General features: G+C 41.6%; 1 protein-coding gene across 1 annotated transcript in view; it reads right to left on the bottom strand.

Annotated features, from left to right (window-relative positions):
- The window catches only part of PTPRT (protein tyrosine phosphatase, receptor type T), a 418,285-nt gene that overhangs the window by 97,283 nt on the left and 304,048 nt on the right, over positions 1-16,954 (bottom strand). The window contains exon 9 of the mRNA XM_006035110.3: positions 13,105-13,240. Coding sequence (XP_006035172.2) covers positions 13,105-13,240 — 136 coding nt within the window. The remainder of the gene's footprint in view (positions 1-13,104; positions 13,241-16,954) is intronic.

Below are 16,954 nucleotides of genomic sequence, written 5' to 3'. Positions count from 1 at the left end.
GCCATGGAGTTTTTTCGCTTTGCAGCAGTGCACGTGTAGACATTGCCCTGGCTGGCTGGAGCACAAGGGTGCTTCAGTGTGGGGGCTGCCTGGCAGCTGGCCCTGCACTGGAGCACCCTCATGCCCCAGCCAGCCCCTGTGCAGCACATTGAGCCTGGACTGGCAGGCTGACCCCTGAGGCCCTCTGCCAGCCACAGCTGCTCTGCCCTGGTTCAACATATTGCAGTCCTGGGTGCACATGCAAATATTTTGCCTTGGAAAAATAAACTCAAACACAAATTGCACTGGAGTTTATTGAGTTGAATTAATTTAATGTGTAGATTTGCCCAGTGTTACCAATTCTAATGATTTTATGATAAATTTCACCATAGTCTGTATCTTCCCTTAAAAAAAAAACTGGTGAGCAATTACAAAAAAAATCTCAGCTTTCATTAAAAAAAAGTAATCCCCAAATTCAACTCTGCCTTTAGATGGTTACAAAGCACATACACAACTCAAAGTAGCTGTACAAGTGACCTTTTGGGCCAGGTATGCAAATATTAGCCCCCCTCTACATGTCACAGGTATTATGCAATTAACTGGTTAATTTTGCAATTAACTAAGATCAGCTATACATGCAAAGTAGCTATCATGCCATAAAAAGGTCCAACCAGCTAGAAAGTTAGACCTTGAAAATGTGTACTAAATTTATATCTGGTTACTATCCAGTTTTCATTTTCACAGTAGCAAGGTGTCCCCTGTAGCTGGGAGCTCTGTCAGCTGTGGGCCTTTCAGTCCTGGCAGCACCCAGCAAGTGCAGACTCTGGTTCCAGCAATACTCCACAGCTGCTAGGACCCAGAGTCCTCCAGTTGAGCATGCTGGGTCCCAGCAGTACCCCATGGTGCCACGATTGAGCACTGCACAGCTGTGGACACTGAGCCTTGGGAGCTGAGGAGTGAAGCTGTGATCTCCCAGCCCTGGGGGTGGATGCCGTGCCCCTGGGACTCAGAGACTGCAGCTGCTGCAATCTCTCAGCTATGGGGACATACTGTGCACTCCCAGGGCTGGGAGATTGCAGCAGCTGGGATCTCTCAGCCACTAGGGGGGGCTCCACATCCCCCTGAAGCTGGGAGACCACAGCTGCAGTAATCTCACTATGTACAGGTGGCATTCCTATTCTCCTGGGGAAGGCAAGACCACAGCTGCAGTAATCTCACTATGTACAGGTGGCATTCCTATTCTCCTGGGGAAGGCAAGTAAATCTCACAAAAACAGAGGAAAGCCCTGTCATGTGAGGACGTGTAAAGATGCCCATAAATGCTGCACACCCTCTCTAAAGGGGAATTGGACTTGGGCCTAAATGTTTAGTGCTCAAAGATGCAGATAAAGCTTGAATACTGGACTTATAGAGAGTCAAAACCCAGAAGGCAGATACAAAAAGACCCCCTATTGTTTAGACCTAACTTGGCAAATTTTTGCTTGCTTGCAGTTGACAATTCTACATACAGCAATGGGGCTGACAAATCACTCTTCCCCTTTAAATGATGTTATAACAAAGCACCAAAAATGAACCAAAGAGGGAGAAAATCTTAAAGTACCAAAAATAAATAAATAAATAAATAAATAAATAAAGACAAATGCTGGAATCCAAGGAGGTGCTTTTCATTTCTATCCATTTGCAGGTGATCTTGTGTGTGACATTTCCTCAGTGTCCTTTTATCTCCTACTAAGGATGTCACCAGAAAAGTTTTCCGTAAAGCCAAAAATAATGCAGTCTAGGATTTCCCTTGAACAATCCATTAGAGCTGACCCGTTAACTAGCTAAATTCAGTCCTTGAAGCACTATGACTAAATTTAATTGGATTTTGAGGTTTTTGAAAGGCTAAGTTCCTGATTTCTATTAAATAGCATCTGACTCAAAAAGAGGGAAGGGGAAGTTGTTAGGACCAAATTCTAATTAGTCTCTTTGTCTGTAAAGACACATTGTATTTGTCCTAGGAGAAAGCCTTTTGTCCTCAGACCCTACAGATGTACAAGTCCATTGCCTGCTTCAGGGCCCTGAAGTATACAGGATAAAATGTGCTAGTGCTTTTTCCCAGAACATGACCATGGACTTCTGCAGGGACATTGTGGGTTGTTCCAGGGCCAAGCTGGCCAAGCTGTGGGCTCTCACTACCTGCTGGCAAAGGACAAGCAATGGAAGTTGAAAGGACAACATGTATAAGACTGAACTGTGTCAGTTTTGATCATGGCTAAATCCTAGAATAATAAGGCCTGACTCAAATGAGATACCTATTTACAAACTTTGACTTGTCTAGGCATTTTTATTAGTAAAACTTAGATAAATAAAAGCAGGTAGTTCCCCCATTATCAGTGTTTTTTTGAGTCTGGATACATCTATAGCCACCCATCTGGGTATAAATACATTCAAAGAGATAATCATACACATGAATGGCAAATCTCTTACAGCCAGTGAAGCTCATCCATCCTCCTTTCTAACCCTGTAGAGATGGGGAGCCATGTAAGTATCAATACAAGCAGAATAAACCTCAAATAATAATATTACCCTGATTCTTTCCCCACTGGCTGTTCCCAGTCCACAGTCACTTTCTCAGATTACTTGTCCTGTCCCATCTAATTCTTTGGTGCTCAAGCTATCTGGCCCCATGGGCCTAATCCAGTGCAGTTGGTCAGTCTATGGATGTGATGTGGCATGCAAGGCAGAGCCTGTGAACCAGACCAACAACTTTCACAAGACCTGGCTGTGGACCTGTCTGAATTCTCAGGGCCTTTAATTCCCCTGCCTTATCATGTCCATGTATTTTTCTCTTTTTATGCAGATCAAGGAGTTTTCTCTTCCTTGCTGCTTGGGGTGAGAGCTTGGAAGTGAGACAATCTTTAGAGCATCAAGTCTCCCTGTTTCAGTTCCGGTACTGTTCTACAATAACCGACAGCAGCCCAGAACATCCGCTACAGAGATCTACCCACTCCTCACAGACTTCAGCATGCTCAGGGTACCCAAATTCTTCTGAGTTTGCAGGTGCAGAGCTCAAGCATATTTCAAATAAATGTGAACATAACTTGTTCTGTAACTTAGTGCTTTGCTAAATCAGAGAATATATTTGCATAGAAAATTAGGGTTGGAAAGGAGGTCATCTAGTCCAACCACCCTGCTCAAAGCAGGACCATCCCCAACTAGATCATCCCAGCCAGGGCTTTGTCTAGCCCAGTCTTATAAACCTCCAAGCATGGAGATTCCACCACCTCTCTGAGTAACCTGTTCCAGTGTTTTACCCCTCTCCTAGTGAGAAAGTTATTCCTAATATCTAACCTAAACTTCCCCTGCTGCAACTTGAGACCATTGCTCCTTGTTCTGTCATCTGCCACCACTGGGAACAGTCTAGCTCCATCCTCTTTGGAACCACCCTTCAGGTAGTTGTAGGCTGCTATTAAATCCCCCCTCAGTCTTCTATTCTGCAGACTAAATGGGTGCCTGTAGACAAGCATGGAGGCTTCACCGATGTGATGTAATTACAGTGCATTGGAGCAGACCTGATACTCGAGTGTGGTAATTACTGTGCTTCAGCAGTCTCCCATGTCTCATGTATCAGCATTCCAGCAATTAAAAATGGTGGCAGGGGTGCTTGAACTAAAGCTCATTGAATGAGCTTTATTTCAAGCCCCCCCTTCACCATTTTTAAGTGCAGGGATGCTGATACATGAGACACTGTGGTGCTGTAATTAGAACAACTTTCAGAGCAGCTCTAATTAAAGCACCATCCCCTCCCCACCCCCAGGGCATGTGTAAAAGTGCCCAATAAGCCCAGTTCCCTTAGCCTCTCTTCCTAATTCATGTACCCCAGGCCCCTAACCATTTTTGTTGTCCTCTGCTGGCTGGACTCTCTCCAATTTGTCCATATCCTGTCTGTAGTGGGGGCCCCAAAACTGAACACAGTACTCCAGATGTGGCCTCACCACTGCTGAATAGACAGACGTAATCGCTTCCCTCAGTCTGCTGGCAACACTCCTATTAATGCAGCCCAGTATGCCATTAGCCTTCTTGGCAACAAGGGTGCATTGTTGGCTCATATTCAGCTTATTGTCCACTGTAACCCCTAGGTCCTTTTCTGCAGAGCTGTAATATAGATAATACAGCTTTTAAAAATATATAAAAAAATGCTGCCAGAATTTTTTATTAGTAGGAAAATAATGAATTTTTCTTGGCTTTGTTTTGGAAAAAAACCTAAAGCATTTTGGCTTGGATGTTCAAAAAAGAAAATTAAAGAAAACAAAACAAAACTTCACCCCACTCTCCAAACCAAGCCTAAGGCAAGCTGTTGATATGCAACAAAATCAAGCCCAAATGGTTAGTTTGGCAAAGTTATAAAGTAACTGACAACAGAGTTTTATAATGGGAAGTGTCACACAAACAATAATACATGATGCAACAAAAGCCCCATCTATCGCATAGGCAGAATGTCTTTCATAAACAATGGTACAAACAGGACAAGCAGGAGTTTCCCCAGGGAATATACAGATCCCTGTAGAGCACCTCCTTCCTACAACACAAGCATCTGCCACTTTGTAATAGACAGCTGGGTTTTATTTAATTAGTTTAATGTTCAGACCCTAATCCAGAAAAAAGGAGCTAATTTTCTTAGAAGAATATAATCCTAGACCTTATATACCCCCATATCTCCTTTTTTGCTAGCACCAGCAATTTGAGGAACTTATTTACAGTAGACCAGTGACAGACTGTCTGATCCTATTTATTCAGTTGTATACTTAAAGGGGTCACTAGAGGCTCTGTTCTCTCAAACCTATAACTCAGAAAAACATCAAATTCTTGACTCTCTAGAGGCATGTAAGTCACAACAGTTAAAACTGTTCAGATAAAAAATGACTTATCAAAATCCAAATACTTACGGAGTATTTAACAACAGTTAAATCATATTTGCTCAACCAAAAATTATACAAATGTCTGTTTGGGCTTCAACAAGAATTACTAACTAGCTGTATAATTTATTACTCTTTATATCTGAAAATATTCAACTAGTTCAACAAATTAACAACCTACCATCTGCAGAGTATTGACAAAGTGCTTGATGTCTACATACCATGTTGGAGCTTTGAAATTGGGAACCTGTCTCACTGGAGATGTATCAGCACTGAGAAAGTGGGTGACATCTTATCTATTATCATTTGAAGTACATAGAAGACAGTCATATTTACAAATATGTTAGCTGATCATTGTCAGCTCTTGGGTTAAATTAATACCTTTTAGCTAATATATGTTAACTGTCATTCATTTCCCCACTGTAGAAAACTGCTGGTTGGCTAGGTACATTTATTAAACCTTAAATAAGTCAATTTAATTTAATACGATAGTCCAGTTTGGAAGCTTCACAAAACGACTAGAAGGATTTGAAGATGGCTAAAATCAACTGAAGATTAGGTCTTTGTCTAATTTTTCATATAAGGTTTCAGGGGACCCTCTGGTTTACATAATCCAAAAGCAATCTTGGATTATTTGCCATTCTTAATCTTGGTTATATTGCCTCCTTCTGATGGTGTCTCCTTTTCTCTTTCCTTCTTTCTGTCTCTGCACTGATTAAGCAAAATACTTCATTCAGGAAAATCAAATGCATTGTGTCTATTACTGATTAGGTATACTGCTCTGGGCCACAAGCAGATGTCACTGTGATATCTTCCAGCTTCATCTGAAGGTACTGCCTCAAGTTTGTCTAATTAAATTACTTCCTTTCTGCATCATTGCCTTGAAAGACAAGACTATCTTATACAGTGCCTCTGTTGGCTAAAAGATTATTCTTTTTTCTAAGTGAGCTTGAAATCAAAGAGGTTAAACTGCTTGTGTTTTTGCTTGTACAACAAGAGAGCAAATTTGCTGTGAAATAATTTATTAATCTGTACTGTGGGGGTTTTAAAACCACAAATCTCAAGAAGTCTAAATCAATCCATGGCCCAAGACAGCATTTCCCATTTTAAGATCTGGTCCCAATACACCTTTGCCTGCAACAAATGGGTTTTGTAGGCTCATTTTCATCTCTAAAGGACAACTGATCATATACCATCCCGTCTCCCCACTCCCTCAATCTCAGTTTAAAATGCTTCTGGTCCATTCCAAAGTAGCCCAGAATTGGTACAATAAGCATACATACAGATTAATATCAAGATGCACAAGGAGTGGTGGATGAAGTAAGCTTCCAAAACATCATCATACAGTGTCCCTGCCTCTAAAGTGGAAAAGATTTTCCAGGAAAGTAGCCAGCTGTACTCCAATATGACTCAATGTTGTTGTTGATATAACATAACCAAGGCTATAGACAAAGGGGTACAAACCACAGTGATTTTGCCCACATGTTGTAAAGAAGGGAAAAATGGATATTGAATGTATAGAAAGAAATGTGATGTTCAAATGCTTGAGAAAAGAGATTCTACAAAACAAATATCAAATTCCTTACCTCCCACCCACTAAATTTCCATGATTTTCATATTCTAATTCTAAGATCCTGATCCTGAACTATACTTATATTTTTTTACATCTGGATCTAAGACTATGGACAAACATGCCTTTTAACCACTTTAAAAGTAGAGGGATAACTGCTGCTTGGGATCATAGGTTACCTGTTATGATCTTTAATGTCTGCCTACTTCTTTAATGATACAAGTTAATTACATCACTCTAACTTTGACCCTGATTGAAACAGGGTTAAAATTGCAGGGCAATGCTACATTTATGTTGTTACAAAATCATGTAAATATACATTTCATTATAATAGCTTATATTAGTATCCTTTGACACTGATGCAATTGTTATATTTATCTATATACCTTAACTTGTGTACAATTAGTACTTTTGCAAGACTTCAGCATAAAATGGTGGGGAACAAATGAGAATGATCCATCTTGCAAGAATTTTATCAGTCATGACAGATGAAGTACCACAAAAATCTAACGAAGACATAGGCTTGGTTTGGACCGGAACATCCCCGTGCACCCATCTGAACTGAAAGGGAGCCAAAAAAAAAAGAGAAAACATCCTGTGTTGTCTACACATACCATATACATGACTTCTTAATACTATAGAAAGTCCTTGGGTTTCCTCCTGGCCACTGGATAATGTTTGTTTATACAGTGCAGCCAGGACACAGTTTCAGCTCCTAAAAGTTAAACACTCTCTTATACACAAATAGTTACTTCTCTCTGTTCCTCTGAAGACATTATGCAGGATTTTGTCCACTAGTGACCTGGCCTTTCTGATGGACTTCAAACTTCCATTACAAGAGTGAGGATTATGTAGATCCTTTACAGGACTAGGTAAATATACCACTATTTTTTCCTGATATAGATAAATATAGCTCCAATTCAGCAGCATAAGGATGCAACCTGGAAGCTGGAAAGCAGGGGGAAGAAATGTTTTCTGGTTGGCACTGCAACTGTAATTGCATGGCTGCCACTAGCAACTACTTTTTTTGTGCCCCCACCCCCATCCCCCAAGTCAACACCTGGGGGCACTGCCCTGCTCACTAGGGCTGTGCGAAGCTTTGATCACTGATTTGATTTGGTGCAGATTAGGCCCTATTTGATGGCTGAATCTCTGAATTTGAATCGAATCAGGAAACCCATTAATTTCTCTGAATCAAATTGGAACCCTCCAAATTGATTCAGTGAGATTTGGAAAGATTCGATGATTCAGACAGACAAAAACTTTAAATGTTTTTTCTACATACCTCAAGGTACCGTGTGGCTCATGAATGCTGTGATGCTGAGGTGGATGGAGTGTCCCACAGGAAGGGGGGGGCATCCCCAGCATGCTTGGCAGCAGACCCGGAAGTGGACCAGAAGCACTCAGCTCAGCGACTGGTGCCTCCTGGGTCTGGGGAGGCACCCAGGGTCCCACCGTGGCCAATCACTGTGCACTCAGTGGTGGACCCAGAACTGGACCGGAAGTACTTCTGGCCCACTTTGGGGTTTGCTGCCGAGCATGCAAAGCCCTACCCCCTGCCCCCATACTCTGTGAAATGCTCCATCTGCCCCAGCATCACAACGTTGACAAGCCACCTGGTACCTTGAGGTATGTAGAAAAAACATTTAAAGCTATGTCTATGGCTGAATTGCTGATTCTCCGAATCAGCATCAAATCTTCAGATTCAGCTGAATCGAATCAGGGACAGTGATCCGAATCAACTAATCGAATCACTGTCCCTGATTCAGGTCGAATCCAAATCCAAACTGAATACGGCCCGTTTCACACACCCCTACTGCTCACCCTGACCTCGTTATGCTACTGCTCCATTTCACTCAATGAGATCAGTAGAGTCAAACTGAATTATGAAGATTTGACTCAGCATCTTCAGAGGAGCAAATTACTTACCTGTAACTCTGTTTATTTGGATCCTCTGTGATCTTACTTTCAAACTCTGTTGCTGGGAAATTGAGAAAGAGCAACAGGCTAGTTCAGCAGTAAGCATGAATCCTGCCCTGGTGTTTTTTTAAGATGTACAGAACAAAAAGCATGGGCATGATTCATGTCAGAGAAATGGGTTTTACAGAGAAATTTGATGGAAGAGAAAAGGGACTATTAGCAAACAAATATATTCCAATAAGACCCCAAAACTGGACTAAAACAAAGAGACTAAAGGATTAAGAACAGGAGACTCTAATCTATTCAATTTCTAGGTAAACCTACACACAGGAATTCTGCAGCATGTACTAGAAATACGAAAATTAATACATAGTCTACAACAGGAAAAAAACTGGGACCTGAACTTCAAAATGTATTACAGATACCCATACACTAAGATGAGTCCTATGCTTTTATGATCTCCAGAGACTATCACCAAAGCATTTATAGTACTTATGTGTGCACACTAACAAAATAAGTGCTCATACACACTTTGCCAATTTGTGGTTTCAGGTCCAAAGTAGAGCATTAACATTTAGAGAAAAGTGTATGTCCTGACCATTTAAAGCAAAATTACTTTATCAAAAAATCTCTGACTCTAGCAACTGACTATTTTATATTCTAAGTCACAGGAAAACTATCACCAATAATGGGCTTATGATCACAATCAGAAAGTTTTGTTTCTTTTCTTCACAGCTATTTGATTTATAACTATACTATAACACGGGGCAAAAGTAATGAAAAATGTGGTCAATACTCAAAGGCTTGGGGAAGGTGTGGCATTATTCTGTAGATCATGATTGTTTTACATCAGTCATGTCCTTAAAATCTTGCCTTTCAATCTGAAAATAAAAACACCATTTAAGGGCACATGTGGGACTCAGAAGAGATGGGGAATGGATTTAAAAAACTAAAATAAGACCTAGACTAAGATCCAGCTCAATTTCTTTTCATGATTTTTTTTTCTATTTTTCACTAGAGACATCTCATGTTTTCTGCATATGACTTGAAAGCTCCTGGATGCTGGAAATAGATGTAGCATTTAGGCGGAATATTAAACAAGGGTGCAATAAACATGACTACAAAACACACACAATTCCATTTTTCCCCACAAAACTTCAAATGTTTGTGCACAATTAGAATTGAAGAACAGAAGCTGTAAAACCCAGAACATCCACAATATCCATTCAAGTCAATGGGAGCTGAAAGTATTTATTGACTATATAATTAACTGAAAAACAAAATATTAATTTATTTGAGATGCAAATGAATATAGTAGATCAACATGTATTTTAGCAGGCATAGTCAGCAGTGCCCTTATCTAAAATATTTAGTAACACGGATTTGGAGCAGTGGCAAGACAGCTGGATGTAAGTGTTTATTAATTTCTAGGAATATATGCTTGATCCTGCAAACCCATCTCACATGACTATTTGTTATTCATGTATGCAACTACTTACTTATGTAAGTACAACCAGTTAGATAGTATTTCACTTGTTAGACATCTAACCAGCATCTGTCAAAGTGGAATCCTAATCCAGTCTGCTTAATATCCTGGAAAAATATTAACACTTTTACTATGGGCCTTCAATTTACCCTTAATACTAAGTCATAAAATGCGGCAAGGAGGAAGAAGACCCTCCCACCTTTGTGACAACAACTTTTCAGGGACTTAAGCAGGATTTCATTTAGGTATTTAGATGCCTAAATGCTACTTCAATGCCTAGCAGGTTGAATAGGATTGTGTCCTGTCTAATTAATACTGTGATGGGTAAGACAGCTCAGATTTCATCGTGTCAAAATAATATTGAAACTTAGGGTTAGCATCAGAAAATTGACTGGTAAAAATAAACACAAACTCTCTCTCTGGTACTAAACTATTACTATCATCTCCCTTTCGCTATAGTAAAAGCAGGGCTTTTAAAATGATGAAAGGGAAGCCAGATGCAAGCTTTGTTTTATTTCAAAGGCTGAATGTTGATGGTTCAAAAGAAAGCATACAGCCATACAAATAAACTACTGGAAAACTTTGCTTCTATGTGCACCAGCAATGGCTTCATAATGTTTCAGTTAAGCACAAACTAAAACAAACTCTCAGAAAAACTTCTATCTACAGCAAAGCCCAACCCTCTGTCCAGCTGAACAGATGCTTTAGAGCAGTGTTATCAAACTCATCTGGCCCATGGATCAGACCCGGATCAGGGCCGGATCAGAGCCACAGACAGGCCCCACCTGCTGGATCCAGCATGTGTCCTGCTCCAGCCACTCAAAAGCAATACTGCACATGGCTCCAGAGTTGCGGGGACTATGCTACATGCAGTGGCCAGTCAGGGACTGCAGGGCTGCACTGCAGGCAGTGGCTGCTCTGCTGTTCCACGGTTGTATTACATGCAGCAGCCATTCCAGGATATATGCCATTGGATCTGGCATGGAGCCAATATATGCTGGAATTTGTCCTGCATACGGTGCAGTACCGAAGTGGCTTAAGTGGGCACTGTGTGTGGCACACAGGGTCATCTGGTGCACCCCGCATGCTGTTTGTGGGTCAGTTCCAGGGGTCTGGATGATAGGGCTCTGCAGGCCAGATCTTTGACACCCATGTTTTAGAGAAAAGGCCATTTGTATGCAGGCCCAGGCAAGTTGGAGAATTAATAATCCTCCTGGAATAAGCCATTCTAGCATCTTTGCATCTAAAAAAAAGAAGACAAATGTAGATGACTTTCATCTGAGATCTCTTTCACATTTCATAGCCATGTATTTGATAATTGCATGGGAATACTGTATGCATCTACATCACATCTCTCCTCTTACCAAGTGCACAAAAAAGGATAGTTGTGAAATAAAGGCAAGTTTAAGAAATATGCAAAACAGAAAGAACTTCTACACTGGAAAACAGCTCAAATCCTATTTTAATAATACCATTTGTGCCTATTTAGTGTCATTCATTTCAGGATCTGAAAGTGCTTTACAAACAGCCTCAACACCTCTCTGAGGCAATGTTACCCATCCCCCTACCCTGCTTTTTTCCCCAGTGGGAGAAGTGACTTGTGCAAAGTTATGCTATGACTCTCAGAGAAATGGTAGACAAAGCCTGGAGTTTTACGTCTGTGTTCTGTGCCCTAGTGTTCCTGTGCACACCCGCGTGGGAAAAAGAACATTGTAACTAGAAGTCTTTTATTCAAGTGGTCATCTAAATTTTCATAGCTAACCTAAGAACTCTGCTTTAAGCCTTTCACTTGCCCCTGCAACCGTAACCCATCTCCTGCTTACCCTCATTCCTTCCCTTACTTTATCTTTAACATGTCAGTCTTTTCTGCATCTTTCTCCTCATAATACAAATATGCTTCCCTCTCCCTTTCTTTTCTAAGCTCATTGAACAACTCTTGTCCGAGGGTTGTCTTCTCCAATTCCATCATACACCCACTTCAACCTGTTTTTGTCTTTTCTGCTAAAACTTCTCTCACTGAAGTTTCTAATGGCTTCTGTTCAACAGAGGCTTAGAATAAGTATATCATCCTCATCCTCCTTGAACAGGCCATTTTGACACCATAAATCATGGTTTTGAAATCTTGTCATCTCTTGGCTTCTCTGAGAATTTGTCCTATCCTTTCTCTCTAATCAATCCTTCATTTTCCTCTTAAAAGGATGAGTCACATCTCCACATCTCCACCTTTCTACAGGGGTCCCACACAACTATTTCTCTCGTCTCTTTCTCCTTACTGGGGGGGAAGGGTGCAGCAAAAAAGCGAAGCTAAAGGAGCCACTGAGCAGCATGTTTCCACTGCAATTTAGGTAGGTTCCTAGTTATAGACCCTCTGAGCTAAAACCTTGATTTCTCTCTTCGGTATCTTCTTGTGGATGTCTAGTTATCAGGTCACGGTCAACACAGCTAAAACACACAGATACATTTCCTCTGCCCCAATCACTTCATGCTACTCTTCTCTTGATCACTGGGGGTAACAGTACCATCCTGCCTGTCACCCAAGCCTGTAGCTTGGGTGACACCTTTGACTCAGACGTCATCATACGTTCTGATTGTAGACAAGATGCCTGCTGATTCTTTCTGCATGACACCCTTAAAATATGGCCTTCCTTATCCATCCACAGGGTTAAAACTCTCACCTAATCCCTTATCATTTTGTATTTCAGTTACTGTAACATTCTTTTCTAGGGCCTTCACAAATAAAACCTTGCCCCAGTCATATGTATAAGGAATGCTGCAGTGAAGATAATTTTCCTAGCTGTCACTTAGAACTTATGACGGCCCTTTTTGTATCTCTTGTCCGGTTTCTCAATGCTTGCACAAAATACCTGAAATTTTCTCCCATGCTGCCCCCACCATGTTTGGGAAGAACATCATGTATATATTTGCAATGTTACTTCATGATTATCTGTTAGAACCCTCCTTCTCTGTGATGGCTACAAAAAAAACCTTGAAAACTGCTAGACTTGGTGGGCCAAGATCCACTGCCTATTATGCTGACCTATACTGTCTCCTGTTCTTTCCCATCTCTATCTTTCAGCTGTCAATTGTCTTATATTTATATTTTAAATTCTTTGAGGTAGGGACCACAACAGTAGTCTTCTTCCTCTTCCATGAACACAACTAGAGTCTTTTATCTTAACCAAGGTAAAAAATTGAGTGAAATGAAAGTTATCCTAACCAGTAGGTCAAAAATGAAGCAAAGCAGAGACTTACCTTCTTTTGATAGTGAGCATTGCTCCCAAGAGGATAATAACAAACATCAGAAGCCCAGCTATAACTCCAGCCATTTTCACTGTGCTGTCAACTTGCTTTTCTGGCTCCACTGCATTGGAATTCTGGGTGGAAGCTCCTTAAAGTTGGAAGGAGAAAGGAAAAAAAATAAAGGGGAAGTGTATTGAAAAAAAATTCATAATAAACAGGTTTTAATGATTGTTTAAAAACCCAGTAAAAAAACCCATATAATCAAAAAGCCATATAATCAAATGGATTAAAAACCCATATATGGGTGAAAAAGGAGGAAACCCATATATGGGTTAAAACCCATATAATCAAACTCCAACAGACCAATTGTTGATCAAGCCTGAAATTGTGCCAATATTAGTTATTACCAAATATTTCAGAGAAAGTTATAAGGCTTTTCCTCTGACTAGTTGTACAATGTTACACCAGACAGGGGAAATTTTGTCTTCAGATGACTATCATCTTATGCCCAGAAGCAGGAGAATTAATAGTAATTGGAATTTTCATCCCATGTAGTTTAATGGCAGTTCTTAGTCATTGAAACATTGAACTGCAGAAGGTTTGCAGTGAAATATCTCCATAATAGTTTTGTAGTAACATTTTTCCCTTCTGAAATTGGAAAATAAACTATACCATTGTTCTGGATTTTGTAAGCGTGCACTGACAATTTCACTTTGCTACAATCATTAACCCAACCCAAAGAACACACTCCCACATTGTCTACTTTGAGCCATGGATGAGTTTTGCTCTGACTTCTGCAAAAGACGTGATTTTTATCTCAACCAAAGCGTATCACATAGGCACTTAAGTATCAAAAAGATTTATACACTTGGGGTTTGCAAAACTTTTCTTTTTTCATTTACTTGTCAAGCTCTGACTTCAAGGTTCTTTCTCCCTTTCAACAACTGAGGATCTTTCAGAATGTGACTACTTATTTAGATGGAGGAGCATATTGGAGCCCATTGCACACTTGTGTTCCATATGCTTCACTACTTTTGAATACCCTTCCAGATACAGTTCAAGATACTGAGTATGACCTAAAAAGCCCAAGCGAGGTTGAATCTTGTCTGCCCTAGAGCCTGAGATAAATGCTGACTGCTGTTATACCACAGCTATATTTATTTAGTGACTGCTGAAATCACTCTACTGACTGGAGTTACTTAAATCTGTACTGGCATAATTGAGATCAGAATGTAATACTATGCCTCACCAGCTGGATCTTCATGCTTGTACATTCTAAATTTGAACAGTTGTAGAGAAAGGACATCAAGGATTGAGAACAAAGCAATATTCCACTACAAGACCCTTGGGGTTTGCTTTGCTGATTTCTTTGGTAAAAGCTTGAGTTTGCTGATCTTCAGGAAAAATTGCCCCAAATTGCTATTCACTAAGATGTTTGTAAAGAGAGAGTCTGAGCAAATCAACTTTTACTGAGGCAATAGGGCAGACCATAGGTTATTTTTCTTTCAATGTGTGAGTTTGCAATGTGCTGTAAAAGTTCTGTAGCTGCAAAAAAGTCACAGTGAATATATTTGCCTAAATTAAATAAATGAATGTAGAGGGTATAACACCCCCCCCACCCCCCGCCTCCCTCCCCCTAATTCTGGCTTGGGTAATGCTCTTCAATGCGATGAGGATTTGGTTCTAAAATCAGCCAGGGTGTACTGCCCTAAGAATCTGTTTTGTTCTCATCAGCTGATGACAGGAAAACATGGAACAATGACAGGTACATTAAACGAGGCACTGGGTTCCAAAAAATACCAAAAAACACATACACTTTCAATTTCCACCTTAATGAAGTAGACACACAAAATCTGGTGTGAAGCCCAAGTCATCCAGACAACACACTTCACAATTCCTGGGTGCTTAAAACCCAGGATTTGTTGTGGAATCATTTCTGGTCCATGCAAATCAAATCATCTCTTTAAATAAAGGCTCTCACTTAAACTCATCCCTAGCCTGTCTTACTCACATGAATTGTCTGATACCTGGAGATAGTTCATATGAAACCCACTACAGGAGAAGCTGACAATATTTTGAAGGACAGGAATGAAGTATAGTATTGTCCCCTATAACATCTTCCATGCTACCATGGCACAATGGTGACTTTTTGTTCAAGATGCCTTATTATATTGCATGAAAAATTCAAAACCCTTGCATGCCTTAAAATAAATGTGCACAATAGAGCTGTATGAAGCTTCTGTTGCTGATTCGATTTGGCGGAGAATCAGCCCAATTCGGCGGCTGAATCTCTGAATCTGAATTGAATCAGGCGACCCTTTAATATTTCTGAATCAAATCAAAACCCTCTGAATTGATTCAGAGAGATTTGATGCTTCGGACATAGACTACAGGGCTGTACGAAATGGCACTGTTCCATTTCAACTTGTGTTTCGAGGTTTCAATGAAACAGGGTTTTGTTTTGAATTTCGTTTCGATTTGAAACCGCTGTTCCATTTCGTTTAGCTGAAACAGTGACGCTGTTTCAACATTTCACCCATAGTCTATAATGGGGAAGCACAAAACAGCCTCTCTCATCCAGCCGACAGATCGGAGGCCCGCAACCCCAGGAGGGCTACGGGGGTTGTGCCAGTCCTCCCAGGGTTGCGGGCCCCCAATCTGCCTTCCAGATGAGGGAGGGAAACTGGGTGCTTCTGTGTGGGACCGGGGAGCTGGGGAACAGAGTTGAGCCCGATCACTCGATTCCCCTCCCCAGCCCTACGATCAGGCTGGGGAAGGGAACTGAGCCAAGCTGACCTGAGTTCCCCTCCCCAATGCTCCGATAGGGCTGGGGAAGGCAACTCAGCCCAGCAGAGCTGAGTTCCCCTCCCCAGCACTAGGACTGGGCTACAATTGTAGTGGTGGGGAGGGGAACTCAGCTCAGCTAGGCTGAGATGCCTTCCCCACCCTTTTCATAGTCCAGCTGAGCCATATGGGGCTGCAGAGCTGCTGGGAGCACAGCCCTGGTTCTCTCCTGTCTCCCACCACCTGGCTGCTAGCTGCTTCGAAACTCGAAACATTTTCAAACTTTTGGAATGTTTTGACCAGCCTTGATTTCATAGATTTCATAGACATTAGGGCTGGAAGGGACCTCGGAAGATCATCGAGTCCAGCCCCCTGCCCAAAGGGCAGGAAGTCAGCTGGGGTCATAGGATCCCAGCAAGATGAGCATCCAGTTTCATCTTGAAGGTGTTCAATGAAGGCGCTTGAACCACCTCCGGTGGCAGGCTGTTCCAGACCTTGGGGGCTCGGACAGTAAAGAAATTCTTCCTTATGTCCAGCCTGAAATGATCTTGAAGTAGTTTGTGACCATTCGACCTCGTCATCCCTTGGGGCGCTCTGGTGAACAAACGTTCCCCCAGATGCTGGTGGTCACCCCTGATAAACTTGTAGGTGGCCATCAGATCACCCCTGAGCCTGCGCTTTTCCAGGCTAAAGAGCCCCAGGGCTCTCAGCCTGTCATCGTAGGGTCTGCTTCCCTGACCTCTGATCATGCACGTGGCTCTTCTCTGGACTCTCTCAAGCTTCTCCACATCCTTTTTGAATTGTGGAGCCCAAAACTGGACACAGTACTCCAGCTGCAGCCTCACTAAGGCCGAGTACAGGGGGAGAATGACGTCCCGGGATTTGCTTGAGAAGCATCTATGGATGCAAGCCAGCATTTTGGTCGCTTTACTAGCTGCAGCATCGCACTGCAGGCTCATGTTCATCTTGTGGTCAATGACGACCCCCAAGTCTCTTTCTTCCATAGTGCTAGCCAACATAGCTGGGCTATGATGCTCGCCAGCTCCTTGAGTACCCTGGGGTGAAGATTGTCAGGGCC

The sequence above is a fragment of the Alligator sinensis genome, unplaced genomic scaffold (genome assembly GCF_000455745.1).
Source record: "Alligator sinensis unplaced genomic scaffold, ASM45574v1 scaffold494_1, whole genome shotgun sequence".
Taxonomy (NCBI): Eukaryota; Metazoa; Chordata; order Crocodylia; family Alligatoridae; genus Alligator; species Alligator sinensis.
This window is presented reverse-complemented; position numbering and strand designations above follow the sequence as displayed.